General features: G+C 40.7%; 1 protein-coding gene across 2 annotated transcripts in view; it reads left to right on the top strand.

Annotated features, from left to right (window-relative positions):
• Positions 1–9,417: 9,417 nt before the first annotated feature.
• LOC139609580 (vang-like protein 1) overlaps positions 9,418–25,104 on the top strand; it is a 64,816-nt gene continuing 49,129 nt past the window's right edge. For both annotated transcript variants that reach the window (XM_071464343.1, XM_071464342.1), the window contains exons 1-2: positions 9,418–9,567; positions 22,696–22,959. In XM_071464343.1, the coding sequence (XP_071320444.1) occupies positions 22,889–22,959 (71 nt within the window). In that variant the 5' untranslated portion in view covers positions 9,418–9,567; positions 22,696–22,888. The remainder of the gene's footprint in view (positions 9,568–22,695; positions 22,960–25,104) is intronic.

Here is a 25,104-nt window from a genome sequence, read left to right as displayed (position 1 = left end):
ATTGTAGTCTGGACGGGCACAAAAGGAGACCTTCAGAAACAATGTCGAGGACACCCATGTTCACTCCCTGATTGGATCTTATTATTCACTGCTGCTGGTGGTGAATGTAGCATGGATAATGAATTGCAAGTGTTGACTTGTTGTCTTTGCTTGCAGCTGTTATGCAGTCAAATTCTGTATTTTAGCGCTACAACTGACTTTGCCGGTCCTGCTTTGTAATATTTTCTGCAACTAACCAACTGCAGAGCAGACGATCTGCTTCTTGATTGCACCAGCACATGCACATGCATGCCCAGTGTACGTGAATGGTCGTGTTATGTGGGTTTTCAGGTGTTCTTATATGGAAGGAGATCATTTCTGATAAAACGCGTAAACATTTAACAATAAAAGGTTGTTTTTGTTTTAGAATGTTTTAGAATTAAAAAGTATTAGTGTGGACGTATCCTCAGCTTGTCTCGCATAAGTAGCCAGGATTTTTTGGAACTTGATTAAACTGAACTGTGTTAACTGCAAGGTAGCTAATGACAGGTGTTCCGCCTGTATGTTTGAGTTCAGCTCAGCTTCTGACTGAGCTCAAAAATCACCAGATCCTTTTTCTTTTCCTTGTTTACTTTGTTTGCTTCCAGTCTCTTTGTGTGTTTATGAAGTAGATTTATAAAGTCCGAGAAATGTCTCCCTAAAGTTTTGCTATCGACTTTGTACGCAGTCATGCAGCTTTAAAATTCACTTTGGCTGTGTCTGAAATCACTCAATGCTCCCTATGTAGGCCAGTAAAGTGATATCCCACAATGCATCATGAAAAGTAGTGCACAATGGATGGTCATCGACCAAGCAATATACTGTATGCCATCATGCATTGCGCTGGTGCTGAAAGAAAGAAAAACGGCGTAGAGAAAATGAGCTGAGTAGTGTCTGAAAGTGTTTTTTCATCTTACCGATGAGCTCACTATATAGTCCTCTGCTTAGAACTTCCTGGATAGCGACTGGGGAGTAGTGAATGAGTGAGTGATGTCAGACGCAACCTTTGTGTTCTGTTGAAAACACAAGAAACTGTAAAACATGCCACAAAAGGCAGCAGATCCATCACATGCAGCACAAACCGGCACTGCATCACATGAGAATCACTTTGAAACATTTAAATGTTTGATAATCATTTGATTTCATTAGAACATTAGTTGTACACCATTCAAATCTGATCGGTCCAACATTTCAGTCTCCTCTGTCAATGCTTTTACAAAAAATAAAAGAAAGAAAAGAACACCAATATGTTGCATCAACAGATTGTCTTCTTCAGAACACAAAACAAGCTCTGCGATTCTGGCATGGCGTGGAGACAGACTTCTGCTCAAGCTTATTGAAAGGAGGAGTCCATCTGTACGTCGCCGTGAAGCACTACAAGGCCATTTGTGCTCCTCATCCCAAAAGCTTCCGTAGCATCAGTCCTCTTCAATTTATTCTTTACAAACCTCCAGAAGGGGCAGGGGAGAGAGAAGTGACAGGCGAAGCCCAAACTGCTGAGGGCACTGAACAGCCTGGCTGACAGTGTGGCCGGTGCATGCTTGTATGTGTGTGTGTGTGTGTGTGTGTGTGTGTGTGTGTGTGTGTATGTGTGAGAAAGTACCATGTTTCACCACAACCCCCCACCCTTTTTGCACTGTGGGCTTATGTAACGGTGGAGGCCGAGGAGTGACCATATGTCAGGAGGTGTGTGCAGACGGCAGGGGATTATACAGCAGCCATTATCAGCGTTTGGACATCCTTCTCCTCATCATCATTCAGGTATACTCAAAGCCAGGAGGAGCACACACACACACACACACACACACACACACACTGCCCTACACACCCATTTAATTCTGAGAGCTCACTAGCTCTGTGTAAATTGGACAGGGAGAAAGAGTATGACAACAAACAGCCATATGTTCACAGTACGAGGAACAACATTTGGGGCTTTTTGTGCTGCCTCATTTTTTCGCCCTCTCTTTTATTCTCCACGTCGTCGGGTATTATGGAAGTGTTCATGTTCAAGGCGAGAACTCCCCCGTCAATATTGCAACTCCTGTTCCCCCTTTTCCTCCCTCTTGCCTCTCTCATTGAGGTGTGTGTTTGTGGGAGTGTGCGAAGCGCGCACATCCCCGTGAGTGTGTATGAAGGGTGCTCGTGCAGCAGAAGTACAAAGCCTGGTCCATGTGTTGAAATGCAGCCCCCGGGATGGGCCGTATTATCCCTGCCTACTTCACCAGCAGGGTCCCGGAGCTCGAGCTGGCTCGTGGCCCTTTGTCTCCAAACAGATGGAAATGGGCAGAGGAGAGGAGAAGTGGAGAATCAGAGAGAGGAGGAGGAGGAGGAGGAGGAGTGTGAGGGGGGAGATAGAATGGACGGAGGATGCAGAAAAGGGGAGGGGAGGGGAGGGAGAAAGGAGTCAGTCTGTTCTCATTAAGTGCTGTATTGAAGACAACGTCCCCCCACAATGCGTCAGCAGCCGCGGATGGTCCCCCTCTCATTCAGACTCACGCTCGGACCATCTGTACTGTGGGCCTGTCATAAGGTGTGTGTGCATGCATTAGGCCCCGGCACACGGCCCAATCTGGCGAGTTAAAATGGTGATATTCATTGGGTTTCAATTTGGTTAAGATCTTTTAAATCCAATTGTTGGGCCTTTGTTGTGGACGCCTCAGTGGTTGTGAGTCACTGTGAGTCAGAAGGGGAGTTTATTCAACATCCTGCTGTCCCTTTTTTTGAGTCTCAGAGGGCGCACACACAGCCAAGATGTAGATTTATAATTACTGAATCATAAAGACATTAAGGAAGAATTATCTCTACTTTAATCCCCCGTCATTATGACTGAAAATGAATTATTTGCTTGTCACTGCCCCAAGATCTTGATCTTAATTCCCCAAAACATTTATCACTCTCCATTTTATCATTATTGAGAAACAGAATAGTCAGTATTACAGCAGCAATTTATGGCTATTTTCAGAACAGATTAGTCTAGAGATTATGTTTTTCAATGAGCTGATGAATCGTCTGGTCTATACAATCTCAGCAAATAGCAAAAAACTCAAGTTCCCAGAGCCCAGTGTAATGATAGTCGAAAACCAAGAGGTCTTCAGTTTATTATCATTAAAGACAAAGGTAATATTAAAATGTGAGATGTTAGAACCAGTTTTTTTTTTATTTGTTTTTTTCCAGTTTTGCTTGAAGAGTTTCTTCAATTGCGTATCGATTATCAAAACAGTTGCTGGTTAATCTTTTTTTTTTTTTTTTGCTTATTAATCGTTTTTTGTGAGACTGTCTTCTCTTCGCCTACTATTCCATTTTGTTCAATTTTTGTTTGTAATTTTTCCTGTTTCCTCGCATTATTTGCGGGACTCCTCAACCTGCATGGAGGGCCTGGGGCAAAAGTGAGCTGTGGGTCCCTACTGAATGAAGTAAAAATGCAAAATCTGCCTCAAGGCCCTTATCATTTCAGTTTCTATTGTACTTTAATGGTGCATATTACTACACAAATTTGCAATTAATCAAAATACCAAGAACCTATTGTCAAAATCAGTCATCCTAAGGCCTTCAGGCCTCCTGAGGTTCTGGGACCCTGGGGCAGTTGGATAGTCAAACATTTGTGACAATTCTTTTGTGTCAGTATACTTTAAAGTGACTATTTATGTTGGTTTAAATTGAATTTTAATGTTTCCATGCTTGATTTGTATGTATATTCAGAATACAAAATAAAAAATAAAAGTTTTTTCAAAGTTACTTGTCTTCGCATCGCTACTTTTCCTGCCGTGAGACTTAAATTTCCCATGTGGGGTCATTAAAGTCCAGCTTATCCATCTTATTAATGGGGAGCAATTGATTGTTGAGGAGATAGGAATTTTGTTTTTTATCAAAATTTGCAAATTCATCATATTAAAATGCTTACTTCAGGTCATAGTTACAAATCAGTGACAGTAAAATCAGTTAAATTGCTTGAAATACATTGTTTTGGGTAAATATGACCTGTATCTTTATATGAAAGTTATAAATTTACCGTATGATTTGTTATATGTCATTCCATCTGTATAGACAACCCTTAACCATAACCACATTCTTACTTTGAAAAAAAAACTCGAATAGGCTCTTTAAACCTAATTTGTCACAGCAGGATGTAACAGGCCCCTGACAGGAGAATCTCATCTGGCTGACTGTGAACTCTGAAAACTCGCATCCATCCTGCTGTAGTCTGAATCTCTGCATGTATGCGTGTGGTCTCATAAACTGCATCTCTTCCCACTTCGTCTTCATTTTTACACGCTTTCATTTTTCTCCTCTATTTACCCAAAACCCTCTAAACTCATAAAACCCGTGTCTTTGGGGAGGGATCCATCCATCTTCCGGACACCGAATTGAATTGATCTCAGGGGCCCCCACCTGCCTTTCTCAATAGGGGCCATCTGCGCGCGCTTCCTGCTTTGAATAAACGTGAAAAAGTGTCAGCACGTGTGTGTCTATGATGGTAGGCCTCCTCGTGCTCCCTATTCAGCTGTGTAATGTGATTCCACTGCAGCTGATTGATTCACACACTGGGGCAGAGAGGTCTTTTGTGAACTTGTAGATGCTTTATTGATTTTTTTTTTAAGGGGTTTATTTTTTATCAATCACATATAAATTTCAACTTTTTACCTGTAACCTAGAGGTAAAATGATTACACAAACTGCCTTTTGACGAATGGCAAACACTAATTGTATGAGTTAATTCAAAACCTTGATTTCTTTTTTTTTTTTTTTTTTTGAAGACTATAATAGACGAATTCGTGTGTCCCAGATGGAAGAGTTTGAATCTGCATTTTGAAACTTTCAGATCAAGTAATGGTGGCAAATAGCCACATGGTGGCGCACCAATCTCAAACTCTGATGTTTGAAAGCAGCAGAGGCACAAATTCTGTGAGAGAATCAGAATGAGAAAGATGTTCATCCATATAACAGTGAAATTATATAATGTTGAATTAGTAAAGAATAAAACAGAACAGTTTAGTGAGTTATTACAGTCTTAAAAATATCATAAAATTTAAATGCTTTTTTTTTTTTTAAACCTTTATTTGCAGACACTAATGGAGAAATCAACATACAATCCCAATCTTCCATCCCCCATCTTTGACACAACACTGGTGTTTATTTGGCTCTCCATGGGGAAGCCCAGGGGTCATGTCCCAGTCACGACCCCCATTGTGTTCTGGAGGGGATGTGCTATATCTAAGAGTGAGTGTATGTGTGTTGGAGTAAGGAATCACTTCAAAGGAGGAGAAAATATTGATTCATATACAGCTGTGTAATTGCTGGAGGCATCTGTTACCTTGTGGTTTGAACTTTCATGTGTGCTTGGAGTCTGAATGAACTGGCCTGCCCTCCCTTTGTCCAGTGACACAATAGAGGAAGAGTGGCAGCAACAACAGAGAAATGTGAAATCAATTGGTGGGGATATACGTTTTGATTGATTTTGTGTAACCTTTATTTAACCAAATATACTTACTGAGGTTAAAGGTGCCTTAGTATGCATTAGATCATTTATCTATGGATTATTGTGATTTAGTTTCTGTGGTGTTTTAATCTTTTTTTTATAAAAGTTATTTATCTATTATGTAATTATAATAAATGCATCACACAGGCTGATGCTGTCAACCAATCAGGGTCCAGTATTTAGAATGTGAGGATTTGGTTTTCATTCAAGAAGCACTTCTTTAAATCAGTGGTTCCAAGCCTTTCCGGCTCGTGACCAATTAAAACAAAGACTTGCACATCATCACCAACTACGCACATATGTCAGTTATAGTTATAACCGGGTCAAGAAAATAACTGATTTTGTTTTCCATTGTTCTGTTAGAATATTTTTTTAGAGAACTGAACAAGTAAAATTAGTAATTAATAAGAATAAATAGCAAAACTTAGAGAGATGTCAGAAAAATATATGTAATTTTGTTTGGCATAGTTTCTCTCCTATCCGTCGCATTGTTGTGATGATAAACAACTAAACACATTCACTCAAGTATTGTACTTAAGCACTGTAGACCAGTGCTTCCCAGCCTTTTCCAACTCGTGGCCCACCTGAAAATCTCAAAAACGCTGGGGCCCACACTTGACCCTGCAACAATATGAAGGCCAACTGATGCTAATAAAGTGATAGGCCTTAATAAGAATAATAATTTTAAAAAAACGATGAAATTAGTTGTTCAATGTTTTGAAAGATAATTTATTCATTTAACATTTAGAAACATTATCTTCATTTTTATCTATTTATTTATTCATTTATTTATTTTACATCTTTTGACCAAAATTAAACTGTTTTGCAAATTATTTGGCGGCCCACTTGCAATACCTTTGCGGCCCACCATTGGGCCACAGCCCATAGGTTGGGAACCACTGGTTTAGACACTGTGTTTTGCTTGAATATTTCCCCTTTGTACTACTTTATATTTCCACTCCACAACAGTTCAGGGGGAAATATTGTACTTCTTACTTAGATTAAAAACAGATTAAGATTTTACTTAAAAATTATAAATATAATTTCAGAAATACAACCAGAGCTTTCCAACCTTTTGGGCTTGTCGCCACATTGTCTAGTTGGAGCCCCTTGCTACATTTCAGATGTCCATGAGTTTTTGGCATTTACACAGAGGAGACATTTCCACTCTACACTTGGTTTTAATTTCAGTAATTGGTTAAGTTATCTAATATGTCATAACATAGTAAAGACTAGAGATAAATCAAAACCAATTTGTGTATCAGAACTTTATTTTTTCTTCTTTCAGCTGCCATAAATCATCTCACCTTCAGATGTTTCTTGTAACCCTTCTTAAATGTTTCTTGTAACCACTTGACTAAACTAACTGTTTATAAAGTAGTTAAAAACTAGCTCCACCTCTGTCAACGTCAACAGCAGACATGTTGATGCATCAGGATTAACAATCCACTAATATCATATATTAATATATCATTGTCAGGGGACACTTTACTGCACAACTTGTACTTTTACTTTGATATCTTCAGTACATTTTGCTGATAACACTTTTGTACTTTCACTCAAGTCAAATTTTGAAAGCAGGAGTTTTACTTGTGATGGAGTATTTTTATATTGTTGTATTGCTACTTTGACATGAATAAATTATCTGAATGCTTCCACCACTGTTCTATTATGATTCCTCAGATTTATCTTATGACCCCTTAGGGAGGTTCCAGCCCCAGGTTTGGAACCACCCCTTTAAACACTGTTTGCAGTTCCAGAACATCACCATGAATACCATTATTCTCATCCTGAGCCACAGTTTATTTAAACACATTCCCAAACTGAATAGACATCAACTGTTTAAAAAGATTTCCCTTCAGACAACACGTGCCTGGTAAAGCATTATTTCATGTCAGTGAGAATCCCAGTACCCCCAGGCCAATCCTACAATATATAAAGTAAGTCAAACATGAAAAGTTTAATATCAAATTTTTCTAAGTTCTGCTTTATTAAAGGAGAAAAAGTTGTGCAGAGGAAAAACTGAATAGTTGTTTACATTCCCTCTTAAGAAGCTGCTTCAAGGCCTCAGTGACTTCATTGTGTCTCTTTCACTGACTGTGTCCAGGCCAGATTGCTATCACTCCACTGTTTTGTTTGTTACCTTGAGAGAGTGAGGAATTGTATCGCTATTTACTTTGTTCAGCATCATGAACTGTGACAAAAACGTTGCTTGTGTGTGGATGGGTTGGTGAGTGGAGTGGGCAAAAGAGATTGGGTCCCAAAAAAAAACCCTTGTGGAAAACGTCTTTTGGCACTTTATACAAGAAATACTGTTTAAATATAATGCAATTAAACCTTTAAAATCAATATTTGGTTTCAAACACTTCTAATATGAACATCCTGACTGTTCAAAATTTAACTATTCCCTACTGGACAAACAGGGTTTCCAAGGCATCAACAGCTTTGCTGATCACTGTCAATTTTTGCCACTGCCATATGTGACTTCCATGTAATGCAAATCAAAGACTTGTTGATGCAAGTGTGTGGTCGTCGGTTTGTTTAGAGCAATAGTCAAATGGCTTCTAATAGTTTTGATTTTTGGGAGTTAAAGGTCCCATATTGTATAAAGTGACATTTCCATGTGTTTTTTGATTATAAAGCAGGTCTAGGTTCTATATTAATACTGTGAAAGTATGAACAAGCCCAGACCACAGAGAAATGCACACAGCCTGTATTCATAAACTGAGCCATAAAACAAGCTGCCAGGACTTCTGTAACTTTGTGATGTCACAACTATACAGTCAATGCGCTCAGCTATGCCCCACACCTGGCACACCACCCAGCCTTGCAGAATTTGGTTTTTCCGAGTGTTTTCCTGAAATCTGCTATGTTTTTATTCAATCACTCAGAAAACAATTAGCCAATCAGAAGAGAACCTCTTCTGATTGGCTCACTGACCTTTTGTTACTAGAGCTCTAGGCAGAAGCCTGAGAGAAGAGATGTAAAACTACTTTCAGATGGTTTTTTGTTCTTTAAACCACAAATATATCTTGTTATGGATGTCAACACTTCAGATAAAACACCAGAAAAATGTAAAAAATATGAGACCTTTAATGTTCATCATCACAAATATCTGGAGGCACAGACAGTAAGCAGTACCTCAGACCTTATGTAACTTGACTGGGGGAAAAAAGGTATAATAATACAATTTTTCTTTCAAGTGCTTTTTGCAGTAGTTCAAAATTATTTTTTGCACATGTTGACATAGAATCTGACAAGATAATGACCAGAGGAGATGGGTGGCTTATGGGTTAAAAGGTGCAGTTTTTGAATTTGGTGCATAAGGTCAGTGAACATTAAGACTGCAGTGTGATCAAATGAATGCTTGTTATAAATCAAGGTATGAAGGTGTGTTATGTTCATTTTGTTAAAATTCCCTCCGCTCAACGTTAAGTTTTGCTGACTGTAACTTGGATATTTGAGTTTCACGGTGCAGAATGATATATTTGCAGCATTTGACAGCATGAGGCTATTTTCTGGGTGTCTTTATGTTCATGTTAAATCTGAGTTAAGGGGGGGGCGTCTTCAAACAGGGAACCAATCATAACACATAATTCAACTTAAAGAGATGTGTGATGTAGAAAGAAGAAAAAAACAGACACACTTTTTATTCAAAGCAGAGTATTCTGTACTTGTCTTAAAACATATCTGGCAGGGAGCTTTAAGGTTAGATTTTGCTCTGTGCAATATCCCTATTTGTCAGCTCCTATTATTTGCCCCTGTATTCATATATATATATATATAGCAACAATCTCCTGTTGCACCCATTTTAAAATCCCCACTCAATATGCAGCAGGTTCACTCAGTGACACACTGGGGGCCCTCCTGTGTTGAAGACACCCCCCTAGCGCCATGTTTCCGCACTACACCCCTAAGAAGCACTGCCCCCTGTGAAATTCCTGACTGCCAGGGTGATTCCTACGGTTATCAAGGCTGCTTCCTACTGTAGCCTACCGTGTGCTCCGGGGTAAACTATTTAATAGCCCTTGGATAAATGATCAACTACGGGAATGATATCTCCACCGATAAAGGGTGAGTTATGTTTTAATAGCGCTGGAGGTACTGTCGGGCATATGTATGCTGCAGATGTTTGTGTGCGGGATCAGTGGTGTGTGAAGCTCTGCCTTACTGGCTATAATGTCCTTTCTTAGATTCCTGTAGCCTACAAAAATGTAGGTTAGTGTGCCTACTTATTTTTAAACACACAGGAGGAAAAGTGTTGCTCGGCGTTAGGCTGAGTGTGTGTTTTTTAAGGAAAGACTTGGGAACACGCCCTTGCTGTCTTGCCTACCTGTATGAAAGAAAACGCTTTCAACTTCATTTGAATGCCCTTAAACTGCGGTCGGACCAACGCTCAGACCCCGACTGGAGAAGTTAACTGCATCTATTCATTCTCACTACGTTTTTTTTTTTTTTTTAAAACATCGTGTGTTCCGTTACAGATACGTTTTTAGCGGCTTTCTCGACCAGAAACTCACAGAGCCACTGCGAGACCAAGAGAAAAGTCAACCGTGTTGCGTTCGGTTGACCGGATCCGCATTACCCCGGCTGGTGCGCCGCAGCTCAGCTGTAAACTGTAACCTGCGGCGGCAGAGTTGACGCGGACGGATACACTGTAGCTCTCCCAGCCTCGGAAAACAATCAGCAAAAAAAGAAGAAGAAGAAGAAAAAAAATAAATAAATACAAACACGCTGAACACCAGTTTGAGACCACCGTGCCTTGGGTTTTTAAGTACTCGCTCAAATAGGCTTTTGAGGTAAAAAAAGAGAGCAAGAGGGGGGGGGGGGGGGGGGGCTTTCGAGGCCACGGTGAAACCAGGGAGTTTCCTGCCTCTAGGTCCGCCTGCCTGCCGGGTCACAGGTAGGCGCTGGGCGGGTAAACCTGCTCTGGAGCTCCACCAAAGACTTCAAAGTGAGACGTAGAGCTCTCCACATACATTTCCCTCTTACTAATGTAACTCTTAGTTTTTGGCTTACTGTCTCATCCAGAGTTCAACTCAGCTGCATATTTTCTGTGTGACTTATTAACATGTAGGCTGTAAGAAGCCAGTTACCCCCATGTGTAATTGGTCAAGAAAAGCTGAGCAGGTGCTCCCGTAGTACGCGTTTAATATGATGACGTACTAATTAATAACCGTTAATGTTTTTTGCTTGAGCTGCTGGACTCCATGTTGGCTGTCTTGCCTTGTTTATTGATCAGATTGTGAAGTTTATTTTGAAACTTTATTTAAGTTTTAAATGTACCTAAGTTTTTATATGTTGAGGAATGTAGGGCTGCAACAAACGATACATTTTTCCTAATGATTAATCTGCTTATTATTGAGTAATCATTTTCTCTAACCACACAATGTCAAAAAAAATAGTGGAAAATGTCCATCTCACTATCCCAGAGGGCAAAGTGACATTTTCACATGATAAACGATAAGACTGATCTTTTATCAAAATTGTTGCAGATTCATTTTCTTTCCATCCACTGACCGATTATTCGACCAGTCATTTTAACTTCAAGTTAAGGATCTAGCCTTGCTATAACAAGCAGCAATTAGTTACTCCCAATTTAATCACTGCTGCAATGCTGAAATATTGCAGACTACTGCTTTGAAATCCCTTACCATAATATAGGCAATTAGTTCTGTTTTCATGATGTCACAATATTCTAAATTGAGACAGGCACGTGTGGCTGCCAGATCTATTTCCCCTGTGTGCATTACCCATCTGATGTGGAGCTTCATCATCCAAAAGTTAAGAGAAGACTGAATAGGCATCCTTGGCAAATGGATTAAAAGATGATTTCACTGAACATTTCTGTTAACAACACTGTGAGTTATACATTTCACTATGAACACACCTTATCTCAGATCTATGTAGCTGTCTGAGGAAAAAAAATGCATGGTGACAAGAACAATTTCTTCCTCTCCATAAATTATGCAAGTCCCTCATTATAATAAGGGCTTTTATGTTCTGGATGAGAGTAACATCACATCGTGCATGGATTCTTCTTCACTTTCCGCCCCAGAAAAGTGGCGCGGGTTTGTGTGACAGCTGCAGAGAGAATATCGATAGCGATGATGGCACCTGTCAAGAGCTCTCAGATGTGTGAGCTGTGTGTTTGAGCATGGCGAGCGAGTGCTAGGTATTAAAACTTACATGGGGGTGTTGCTTGCTTGCAGAGCTCACAATATGCGTGTCGATGTTGATGGCTGTTAAAAACTTTAGATTTAACAGGGTCTAGGGTGACATTGATCTCAGGTTTATTCCTTATTTGGAGATCAGAGTTATTTCAGCCACAGGGTGTTTTTGAAGTCAAGGCAACTCCAGCAGCAAACCGCTTTCTTGTTGCCATGGAGATTTTGATAAACAAGAGGTTCAGCTACATCATGTGCACAGGAAACACAGTCTGCTAAATAGCTTCAAGTGACTGTTGACACTTTGACTATTTAATTCATTTCAAGATGTCCAAATAGTTAGTTAGTAGGTAGTTATATTTATTAGAAGTTGTTGAATTAGACTCTTCACTGTGAGTAACAGTGAGCCAAGAAAGAAAATGGAGCTGTTACCGAAGAAGAAGAAAAGACTTTTTATCTTTTACCTTTATCTCCACTTCATGAACTGTCATTGTTTGACATCTCGGTTTCTAGTTTACATGTTACAGCCGAATGAAGTTGTCAGAATTTTGGGAAGAGTAAAGAAAATTTAGTCTCTTGAGAGGAAACAGGCAATATATCGCTGCCATTGTTTTCCCGCTGTCTTTTAACTCTATGCTTTTCCCGTCCAGCAATCCTTATGTTCATATGAAAGAAGCTCTTGATTACAAGCCGATGCCATGAGAATGAAGAATGAAGTGCTTAAAAAGGTGAAATGTTGATGCTCTGGGGGAAATTGGTTCCTTATGGCAACTTAAAGTGACATTCAGCAAGATAAAACGTGCAATACAATCACACAACTAGAATAGAATAAGAAACTGTAGAAACTGTTATGTAATGTAATGATATCCTAATATTAAAAGGAAAAGAATAAATATAGGTGTTGGAAGGACATGCAGGCCATTTAAAATACAGCAGAGTCTGGAATATAAATGCATTATGCAATTGTAATTAATAAATATTCTATAGTGAGATTTTTGGTGCTTTTTTTGTATCATGAAATGATTTAAAAGCCTAGAAAGTATTTCTGTTGCTAAAGCAGAGAGAAAAAGTAGAATAAATGAAAATAAATGAATGCTAAATAGGTGTGTGGATTGTTCCAATCCTAATTAAAGGCAACAGAAGGCGTGTATGCTTTTATTTCAATTACAACCACATCTAAAAACAAAATCATCTCATGTTACTTTAAGCAGCATTCACGGGACAAGTGTGTAAAAACTCTGCACAGTCAGGAAGCCTGTTGAGAAAGAAGGCAACTGGGCACAATCAACATGCAGCTATTATCATCATTTGGCTGTTAATTTGGTCAGCTGTCTCTCTGTTTGTCTTAAACCCAGAGAGAACACATGGTTGTTTAAAACCATTTATAATTATTCAACATTTATAATCATGTAAAGTAAAGTGATTCTACTGATCTATGAAAATACTTTCATTGTTCTTGATTATTTGTCACTTAATTGTGAACTCAACATGTTTTTTCCATGTTGGGATCTAGTAAGAATGATGACTAAATTTTACAGTGATCTGATTGGTCATCTGTTGACACGTTAAGGCCAAAGATAGCTAGCTAACCCACTAATTGGGCTTCATTATACAGTTCCCAAATTAGACAAGTAACCATAGTTACCACAATATACAGAAACTTTTTTGCAGTGATCATTATTGTTTGTAAGACAGGTTTTTAAAGTTCCTCTCATGTTTTAAACATAGTTTTCCCACATCAAAAGTGGAAAAAATGGGAAAGCTATGGTGGCCCAGAGAGCTCAATGCTCTGCAACTCCAGAAATGACATGGAAATAGACAAAACACAAACATTTGTGGCTCAGGCCTTGGCCCCGCCCACCACCTTGTTGCTCCAGGTCTCCAGGTGAAAGAGCAGAGAGTATCAAGGTGATTAGAGGAGGAAACATCAGAGAAACTCATGTTTGACCCTCAGTCAGACCCAGACTCAGATGAGGAGTCTATTGAGGCCAGAATCAGAGACTAGCAGACGGATCAGAGCAGTTAGTGTAGTTGGCGTCTTTTAGTTGTTTATGTTGTTTTGTTACCTTGTAACTGGCAGTGGCCGACACAGTGTTAGTGGTTGTGCTAAAGCTAACTGTGGTTATCTGTACTGAAAAGGTTTCAGGTTTATTTTGCCCCGCCCTCTGTCCCTGCAAGTTGACAGGATTGGTTCCTTAGGTTTGTGACATAAGAATCCCTGGCTGTCTGAACACACAGACATGATGCATATATATTTTCAGATACAATGTGACTTACACTGTCCAAAGATATCATTATCCCTGCTGTCCACTGTGAATAAACATTCATAAATCCACTTATAAGTTGTGGGAAAACAGATGCCCCTTATGACTCCAAACCTGCCTGAGGAGCATCAGAGTTTTTTGTGAAAGGTGTCTGTACATTGCAGAGAGGAAGTGCTAATACCTCATTCGTCATACTTTTAACGGTGCCAGTTTGTTAAAATTGTTTGTTAGCGGCATAGTCATCTTGATTTTGGCTGAAGGTGGGGGTGCATAGGTCAGACTCATAAACACCTGGTTTGTAATAACTTGATAAACTCACTCCAGCTAATGCGGTCATCTACAGCTAGTTTATTGACTGACCACTGAGGGTCAGCTTATTGTGGTTGCCTAGTAACACCAGCAGAGAAATGCAACAGGTAAAGGCCAAATGTGAACTGAAATGTGAACTGGTTCGGAGTGAGACATACGGCATATACTCACCACAGATAGAAACTGATGGTGGTCTGGTGCATGTGATCGATCATATATGTCAATAACAAGCAGATTGTACTTGTATTTTCTTTAAATGCTACTAGAGAATCTGAATCTCAGTCAGCTGTTGTTTCAACATCTCAGTTCCTCAGCTGTGTCTCTGCTTCCTTGTGCCTTGTTCGGATTTTACAGGACATGTCAGGGGTTAAATTCGGTGACACTTGGGAATGTTGATTGAATTCCACAGAAGCAATGGCCCTCATTTACTCAGTCATGGACAGCAAAACAGCAAGCATGTGACCGGCCCAGACATCCACAGTGACTTGTTTTATGTTCCCTCATGTCCTGGCATGTCTCGTGGCTGCGGCTGTCGTGGTGTTACCTTCTCTCTAAGCTGATGCAAAATCATTATTTTTGCATGAGCTGGTTGTGTCTTATTATGGTGTGAGGGGATGTGTTATAATAGTGATAATAGAGGCAACTCTACGAGGGCGTCATGGTTACAGAGGGAGGAGGGTGAAAGTGTCAGCGAGACAGACGAGTGAGCTGAATGCTGATGAAGTCACAGGGCAGGCTAATTTTATTTTTCTGAATGAAAAAAACAGACTTGATCAGCAGATTGTCAACTGCCAGGTCAAATCTCACAGCCTAGTTATTCTAAATATGTAATTAAATAAATATGTGTTAATCCCCAGTTTTGCACATGAACCCATCATGTCATGCTGGAGAGATTTTCCACTGAGGAAACATTGGTCATGTACGCCATTAGCTGTCAGTGCTGATTAGCTTTAATTGCCATCTTTGTTCAAACAGACATTATTCTAAGACCATGTGTTCTCAACAGATGATTTCAGTCAGTGTGGTGGAGAGTAGAGTTGGATTACTACTGTTTAAAAGGAGCGAAACAGTTGTTACTGTACTGGATCAGTGTAAAAACTGGTGTTGTAACGCTGCAGGAATCAAAGACGTGCAATAAAAGGCTGTGGGATTTCAAGATAAATCACTGCTGAGTGTGAATGAGCTACAGGGGGCTTTTCATTTCTACTCTGCTAAAAGGAAGAACAGATGAACGACTTGCCTGAAAGGAGGTTTCAGATGAGAACATCTTCTCTGGTCCATTAGATGCTTAATTTTCCATTTTACACAGGAAAACTGGAAGTACGCTTTGTACTCCCTGCTTGACTCCTACTCATGCAGTAAGTGTTTCTTCAGAAGTTCAGTAGCAGGCCAGTTTGCAGGGCAGCACCTCTGTGGTTCAGTGACTACAGACTGTGTGACTGCAGCAGGTTCAGGTTGTACGTTATGGGGTCAGAAAGTCCAGTAGGTTCTGAGTCAGCCGTGTGCTTCCCTGGAGTTTCCCTGAACAGCTTTATAACGGCCAGTCTCACAAATTATTTATCATCTCAAGCAACAAGTGTAACAAGCATAGACTGTATATAAAAATGGATGTAGACTCCGGGTCTGAAAATTGAAGCCAATGCATCAGGGGGCGACTCTGGTTGCAAAAAGAAGTCAGATTGCATTGAAGTCTATGTGAAAATGTCTCTACTTTTCACTTGATTTATGCCTCAGTGTATGTTTTCCTGATGAGTTTATGATCTCAGTCACTAGTTTTAAGTCTTCTTCAACACAACATGATGTTTATTTTTTAAATTATGGTCCCATTTAGAGGAAAAAAGATGGCTCGAGGCTTCGAGGCGGCAGGTCACAAACCAGTGGGTGACATAATGGTGGGTTGCCACAAGTGAGTAGGTATGTCACAGGAAGCGATACTGAAGCACCAACTTAATGCCAAAATACTGAAAGTGTGACGGTACTTGTTTTTCTACAGTACTATTACTGTACTGTTTATACACAGTACTATGCTATTATTCTAGAACGAAAAATAGCACTAGAAATTTGATTCTTTTGGATTGATGAGAGCAGCAGCAAGTGCAGGTGCAGCAACAGGTACACTGACTTCAGGGGAGAAAAAAACACACCATGACTGGTGTATGGAGCTATTTTGTATTTGACGCAGAACATCGGGGACAAGTTATAGACGACCAAAAGCCAGTATGGAAACGGTGCCACAGGTGGAAACAGCTCAGAGACAGACATCAGATCTGTACAGAGTTCAGGCTGAATGAGTTTCTGTTCTTAACTTTATCATGTTGTCTAAATGTTCATGTCCTGAAACGTTTCAGTTATTGTTTTTGAGTTGTTACAGCTGACATCTTTTGTAACAATGCTCCACACATAAGGTTCACAAAGGCCACAAACAGACTGCATGTTGTGAATAATGACAGGTAGAGACAGGACAAATATTTCAGGGGGATTACTGTGGGATCACCTCGTCATACAGCTTCTAACGGACTTCAACAACTGAAGGAAGAACTAAATGAAGTCAGGATATGAATTAGGACATAAACACAACAGACAAGACTTTTTGATTAATCAGGGAAAATGAAGCTGATGCATACATGCATTTACATGGTTACCAAATAATTTGCATAAATATCCTTATTATAAGACGGCTTCCAGAGCATTTCACAATCAGCAGATGGATTTGATGTTAGTTTAACACATATCCTGTCTTATATTTGGGGAAGCAGAATGCTAGCTGTCTGTAATTGGCAAAGTCATAGTATTAACTAGCTTAGTGGCTAACAAATTTAGCAAGAGATAAACTGCCAGTGTTTTATTTGTGGTTTTAAGAACCAGAAACAATCTCAGTGTAGTTTTACATCTCCTCTCTCAGGCTTCTCTCTGGAGCTGTCCTCTCATTGGCTGACTATTTTATAGTGATCAAATGAAAATATAGCAGATTTCAGGCAAACACTTGACATCACAAAGTTACAAAAGTCCTGAAGGTTTGTTTAAAGGCTCAGTTTTTGAATGCAGGCTGTGTGCATTTCTCTGTGGACTGAGCACTTTGATACTTTCATAGTATTAATATAGAACCTAGACCTGCTTTGTAATCAAAGAAAACATGGAAATCTCACTTTATACAACATGGGACCTTTAACTCCCAAAAATCAAAACCATTAGAGACTATTTGATTATTGCTGTAAACAAACAGACGACCACACAGTTGCTGTTGCAACAACAAGTCTTTAATTTGCATTACATGGAAGCCACACATGGCAGTGGAGAAAATTGACAGTGATCAAGCAAAACTGCTGATGCCATGGAAACCCTGCACAAATCAGTTGGTCCAGTAAGGAACAGTGCATTTTGGACAGTCAGGATAGGACCTTTAATCTCTGCTGTAGATGTGGTTATATTTTCTTGATTGGATATTAGGGCTACTCCCCCTCCCTTTGATTGTCTTCTTATTTAGAACTAAAAGACAACAATGCATATTTTTTCATTGGTCTGGAACAAATGACCTGAACTACAGGTGGGACAGAGAGCTTAGCCTGTAATACGTATGCACAACACTGAAACACAGAGGACACTAGGAATGAATGAATAAATGAAATTGAATGATGATGTTTCAGATGTTATACTACATACTGTTCAAAACATCCATGCCACAGTTAGAGTGTCAAAGTGTAGGTATGTCTGTATATACACGTCAGTGGCTGATGATTGAATCTCGCTGAGCGGCGACGCTGACTGCTGTTATTGGGAGTGATGTGAAAGGTGCAGCCGAGCGGCGCTGATTTGTTTTCGGCGGCTGACAGCAGATGTCTCGTGGCTCCAGTTCAACTTTGCTCCAGCTCTCTGCTCAGAGAAGAAACAATTTTCTCGGGCTGTTTACATGAGCCTGTTTGTTTACATCTCCTGTTCAGGCTGCTGGATGTTTATTCTGTTACTGTTATTCAAGTGTGCGCTTGGTTTGTTACACCTGTTTGCTTTATTTTTGCCACATAGTTTTGTCTTTCAGAAAACACACAGTGTTTTGTTGGGACATTTGAGTGTCGTATTTTTTTTTATTCTGCAGATCAGAGTTATGTCGCCCAAGTGCTACGTTACATCAAGGAATTTGCGACAGTTTTGCCACTCTGAAAATTTCTATTTTCACAAAGTGCATGAAATGGCCTTGTGAGGCTATACCCTTCATGCCCTGATTGTCATGATATAAATTTGCCCTTCCTTCTCTCCAACTGCTTGTTGCCACTGTTTGCCAGGACAAACAGACAAGCTGGCAGCTCAGCAGGGGTCTTGGATTACTGTGAAGAACCTGCCATGCCTCCCGCCCTCCCTCCCTTCCAGAGTTGGGGATTCCTATTTCAGCTTTGGACTCTCCCCACAAACTTGAAGTAGTTCCGCTTACCAGTTTCCTCTGGCATGGCAAAGACAGAAACCACATGTTAGAACACCCACCTATCCTGTTTCATTCAATAAACTGTTGACCTCAGAGCCAGGCCTCTGGGTGCGCTGGTGCTGGTGCAGTTTGCTCTGTATGAATTATTAGAAATAGTCAGAGGTGAGGTATGAAGACGCTGAGTCCTGCATTTTAAGTGGAAACACTGAAGCAGAGAGTAATCGATCAGCGTTTAACCTAGGCCGCTCTCTTTCCTCGCGGCTGCACTCTGCCTGAACCTGGACCATGCTCTCATTAATCCCTCATTGAGCCGCGTGCCCTTCTTTTAAGAGGATTAAACCAGGTGATGGAAATGCCTCTGTGATGGTGTCCAGCTTGCTCAACAGCCGTTCCTGCAGTAGAGAGTGGGTCCGGCCGCTTAGTGATGGAGGTTTTTATTTCACATTTTTAAGGTAAAAGTCCAACATTTTGGGAAATATGCTTTACTTTAAAGTAGCAGCCAGCTGTCATAGCTTAGCATAAAGTGAAGTGGAGAAACGTATGTAAATACAGACATGAGAGTGGTGTCTATTCTCTGCTGCATTAAAAACACAAGAGTTGGACGTACTCAAAAAAGTGTTAAGTGGCCCTCAGAAGAGAACAACATGGCCAGTGGACCCCATGTAATTTGAGTTTAAGACCCCTGCTTTAAACTAATAGGCGGGTCCATTTCCACATCTGAATTGCTACGATAAATAAAATGAAAGAAAGCCATCTGTCCAAGACATGTTTACAGCAGAGGAGATAAAAAAGATCCCCGCGTCAACTAAAGCTTTTGGAAAACGCTGCCTTACTTCAAGTATTCAGAAGTGCAGCTGGCTGGCTGTGAGATTGCGGAGAACCAGTTGAGGGAGGATTTGTCACCACATGGGGATGATTCAGGCATTTAGAATGATTTGCAGAATGAGCACATCCAAATATTCAGTTGCACAACCTTCAAAGCATTTTCAGGAGCCTGTGACAGTCACGCAAGCATGCGCGCGCACACACACACACAGTCACAGTCACTCACAGATGTGCCGTCACCACACTCCTTAGAACTGGGTCACACTAGATGTTTTGTGCCACAGTGTATTTTTGGACCTAGTGATGTGTGTTTCCCCTCCAAGTGGCAGATAAGGATTGTAGTTTGTGCACTAAATCTGGCTAAGTGGCTCTTTTTTTTCTTTTTTCTTTTCCCCTTGGAGTTGTGAATGCAGAAAAGCAGGGATGTCTGGCGAGGGAGACGGTTTGCTCAGTTTCTCACCACCTTCAAGGCGACTGGAGCCATAAATCTGCCATAAATCTTTGTGTTTGTGCTGGAAGCCTGGCCTGAGAGTTTGAGTGGAGGTTTCGATCAGGGGGGTGCGCTGCAAGCGACGTATGGAGCAGGAGATAGGAAAGCTTACAGATGATGGATGCAGCTATTCAGAACTTCACCTAAAATACCGCTAACAGATACCTTCAGCCTCAAACATGGCGTCACTTAACCTCAGAGTGTTATTTGAGACAGTCCTCTGGTTCATATCAGCCGAGATTTAATATCAGCTGGACCTGTCCTCCTCTCCTTTGGGCTTACGGCTGTTAAACACCAAGTGCAGGCAGGCAGGCTCAACGTGCACATGTGCAAGGGAGTAAATTAGCAGAAATTTGATTTAGTTTAGGTTAAGCTTTAACTACCTGTGTATTTCACACGTTTTTTCATCTTGCCAAGAGCAGCCTGAAAGGTTGAAGGCGAGTGTGTGTGTGTGTCATGCATGTAGCTTGCACAAGTGTGTTTACAGCATGCCTCAAGCTACTTATGACTCATATTTCTCATTCTCTCCCCTCTTTGTGCAGTGCTTTTAATGACTCTGAGCCAGATTTATCTCATTCATACACCTCTCCACAGCTCATACCTTTGCCCACTTACTCTGATAGTACCGAAGGAAATGCACTCAGTGAACAGCCTCTTCTCGCCCAGTATTCCCCCTTAACGCGGTCTGTAGGGAGATGGTTTGTGTCTTGATCATCCAGGGGAAAGAATGTAGCAGGATTTGACTGGAAATGACTTAATGTAGGTGCAGTCACCCAAAGCAATTTCCCTGAAACAGTCACTCACAGTAACTAATGCAATCACAGCGTTATTAAGCACTTCAGATGACGACATCTATCCAGCTGTAAAGGAAGTAATGCACACATTTTACATGAATGTATTCCTCATAATGTTCATTATGTATATGGGTAGTTGGTGTCCTCATTTATAAACTAGCTATGTTTAGCAGTGGTGCAATTAACACAGCAGCAGAAAGGAAACATTAATAATTCTAGAGCTGAAACTGTAATTCTTATAAATTCTTCAGTTGATCAACAGAAAAAAATTAATGCGCAGTATAATTTTCTTTATGTTTAAATGGATTTGATAAAATTTTATTGAAAAAAGTGTTGTGAAGAATTGGTCTTGAAGTCAAGGTGTCACTATCAGTACTGATACTGAAAATTTTTGAATAATAAACGGACATTAAAAAAACTTTCCTTGACACGTTTAAAAGAACAACATTAAAGTGCTGTATTTATATTGAACTTATTTTCTGTACATTTTTAGATGTGGCAGTGTAATTCATGCTTGAAGTCTTTGCATACTTTACTGCACTTTACTGCACACTTTTTTTTTATAAAACTGATTATTTAATTTAATGTCAGTAAATAGTTGCAGCCTGTTGCAGCAGCTCTAGTTTCAAATGTAATTTGGCAGATTTCCTGCACTGATAATTCTTTTGTTAGACTTCTGAAATACATAAAGCCCAGGTTAATTTATGGTAAATTAATTAGTTTTTTTTTTTTTTATTTGAAAATGGGATTCCTATAGTTTTCATGTTTAGTGTGAATCCCTGCAGCACTTTTAAAACCAAGCTCGTGCTGTTGTTAATTTGCAGCTTTAAAATTGTATGAAAGAGAGAGAAAAGAGAAATTGTTGTATTTTAACTTGATGACTAAAACAGCAAATTGACATGTCTCAATAGACATACACGAAATCACTGGGGTTTAATTAATTGATTAATCAACTCATTGTTTCAGTATTAGTATATATAGTATAGTATAAAGTTCTGAAACAATAGATAGGTCATATAATAATCAATATTATCATCTGTAAATCGTTAGACAGCCGGAACATTTTTTGATTGAAAAGATTATCCGAGCCTCTTAAAAAACACATTCTGTGGTTGTGTAGAATTGTTGGTGTAGACATCACGTAGCACATCACTGAAAAAGTTTCATTATTTTCAAATGAAGCATGTCCTAGCCACGAGCATTTCATTTTTTCAGCATCATTTATTCTGTCCTCTGAACATTGCCGTCTTGGTGACATTGCTCAGAAGCATAGTAATGAAATTTTAGCACAGTAATGTTATCTTCGTGGTGTAACTGGTACAGTCAACTGTCCATTCAAAGCAATGACATGTCGGTAAAACGATCAGCTTTTTGTTATTTTGGTTTACCATCACAGCTCCCAAAGTGGCAACACCTCCATCTTTTTGAACTTCTTCTGTGGAGAAGAAACTTTTATCCTCACCACACTCGTCTCAAAGCGTGTCAGTGTCATGCTGAAAGTGTTTGTTTGAGACTTAAAAGACAGTTGTCAGCCATATGGGAATAAGAGCAAATTTGCTGTTTCATGGTAGCAGTGTGTCTTTTATCTGGAACACTCAGCTGGAGTGTAACCTCCTGAGAGCTGCCTATAAAGGAGAGTGTTGTCAGTGTGCAGGTCTGTAGCCAGAGGGTAGTGATTGTCATGCAGCTGCAGATAAACACGGGCACATTATGACTGTTTATGCATGAGGAGCGCTAACAGATATTACATGGTAAAAATAGATGTGAAGAAAAAGCCTGTGACTCGAATGATGGAGTCTGTAATGCTCTTTGTTCCATGTCAGACACAGTCTCATCCTTGTTGGCTCCTCCCGTCTCTAACAGTCAAATGTGGGCAGCTTTCCCAGACATTTCACATTTTGAATTCAAATTCCCCGTCTGTCCCCCCCCCCCCCTCCAGGTTGATGTTTCCTCACCGGGCGCCCCCAGGGTCGCTTTCAAGCCTGACTGCAGACAGCTCGCCACCTCTGTCAGCCTCTTGAGCAAATCAATCGATCGCCTCTAGCTCAGCAAGACCGCGCACAAGCTTCCGCTGCGTCTGCCAGCGGTCGAGCAGAGCGGCCTCTCTGTTGCTCCGAGCCGACTGCATCACCATGGACACGGAGTCCACCTACTCGGGCTATTCCTACTACTCCGGACGCTCCCGGGGATCCCACAGGCACGGGTAAGATTTACTGATAATAAATAATTCTAATACATTTTTATTATAGGCGCCTTTTGGGGCATTCAGGGACACCTTACAACACACAGTACAAGTTAAAATGCAAGTACAAGGGATAATAGACAACAATATTTTCAGTCCTGCTTTGTCAGTAATTCTGTTTCCTCCTGTCTCTGCTTTTACCTGGAGGTTTGCAGTGTGTTATGTAGAGTACAAGTTAAATCAGGTTTTCCTTATTTTTGGGAAATATCAGCTCTTTACGAATCAAATGCAATGATTTATCTCTTAATAGCTTGATAAAAATTTAAACTGTTCACATATAACAAGTAATTTGAAGGAATCACCTTGGGTTCTGAGAAATGGTGGAGGATCTTACTTTGGCATACGATCTTTGTTTCAGATGACTTGTCCAGATTGTGTCATTAAAAAGGTGCTATATTAAAAGGTCCGTGGCTGCTAGTAATAGATCACAACACCATACATCTCAGGTTTTTTACATCAACATCCAAACATTATGCCCTCAGAAATTGATGAAAATGTCAAAACATGCCCTATCTCGCAATGTTAAGGAAAGTGAGAAACTCCTGGAACCGTCCCCTTAACCAGATAAGCACCAAAGTTTAATGCATTCTTCCCAGGACATTGCCCCATCCCCCCTCTAAGTTTAGTGAAAATCGGTTCAGTACTTTTTGCATAACACTACTGACAAACCAACAACCAGGCAGCTGAAAACATGACAACCTTGGAGGACGTTTCCAGCCACACTTTGATGATTGGAAGAGGTTCACGGTTATGGTTGATGGCTCAAAATACTACAATACCCATGAGCCACAGTGGCTGTTCGGATGGGGAGGAAGGAAGTCAGGGGTGCAAAGTCAAAATGTTAGTCAATTCAAAATGCTTCCTTTTTGACTTTATAAATAAACAGTAATTTAGTTGCAGAAATCATCCAAAGTTGACCCAGAATTTTTAATTTCAAGCTCAGTGACTGGATGTTTCTTTCTGAAATGAACCATGGGAGTCATAGTTAATTTCGACCCTGAAGTTGTCATGCTTGTGCCTTCAAAGAACCAGAATTTTTTTGTGCTGATGATTCGACCAGGAAGGTTTTATATCCAAGCTTTAGAGTTTCTCCAACTGTCTGACGTGCTACGGTCTCCGGGTTAAATGAATGGGATGTTTATGTCTGGAATCAGGGCCTGAAATAGCTCCTCCTGGATGTAAAAGATTGAATTTTAGATCACATGAGGAAAACTACAATATGGCCTGAAGTCGCTTGTAAAATATCCAGATCGTGTAGTTTTGAACTGGACAGAGTCTAGCATTGTTTGGGGTTGTGTACATGTTGAGGCCTTCCTCCAAAGACACAAAGCTCTTTCTTGTATTTTAGTTTAAAGCTGTGAGGACCCATGTAATTCATGGTTGCATGTTCTTTTCAATCTTCCAGTATTTTCTGCTGTTTTAGGTCAGTTCCCTTTTCTTATCTCTGGGTTTTCTGCTTCCTCAACCTTTCTTTCCCTCCACATGTCCGCCCTCTGTCCGTCTTCCTCTCTGGCCGAGCGTGTGCGGAGGCCGCGGCTCGCGTAGGCGCATTAGTCTGTCAGCGGTGAAATGGCCGCGGTTGACAGGCCTCAGGAAGGCAGCGGGAGACAGGTGCTGAAGAGGCCTGACTGACTGATGGCTCAACAGATATGTCGAGAGCTTGAGAGGAGATGAGAGGAGGGCATTGGAGAGGGGGGCTCCTGTTCCACAACAGCCCCTCCCTCCCGCCGCTGACGGCCCCCTCCTTGCTTGCTTGCCACATATCTCTCTCGGGTCCCCACTGCCGCTCCCACTCTTGCTGCCACCTGTTGCCGTTTAAGGGACTTTGCGTCCTCCTGAAACATGTGGAGCTTTGCCCTCAGTGAGCTCTGTCATCGGGCACTTTCTGTCCCCTCGCTCTTTATCCTTCTCGCTCTTGTCCTCTTTATTTCTTTCCTCGCTTCACTCGTTTTTTGCTCCCATGTGTCCGTCATGATATGAATGCAGCAGCTGCCCCTTTCTCGCTCGCTCTTGACCTCTTCTCTGTATCACCTTCTCCCCTCTAGCCCCCCTCCTCCTCTTAAATGGATTCCTCACTTCTCTCTGAGGATGGGTCGGCGCAGGCGT

The sequence above is a fragment of the Trachinotus anak genome, unplaced genomic scaffold, assembly GCF_046630095.1.
Source record: "Trachinotus anak isolate AG129_WGS33_773 ecotype Australia unplaced genomic scaffold, CSIRO_AGI_Tana_v1 ptg000026l, whole genome shotgun sequence".
Lineage (NCBI taxonomy): Eukaryota > Metazoa > Chordata > Actinopteri > Carangiformes > Carangidae > Trachinotus > Trachinotus anak.
The sequence above is the reverse complement of the archived record's forward strand: the minus strand, read 5'-3'. Positions and strand labels throughout refer to the sequence as shown.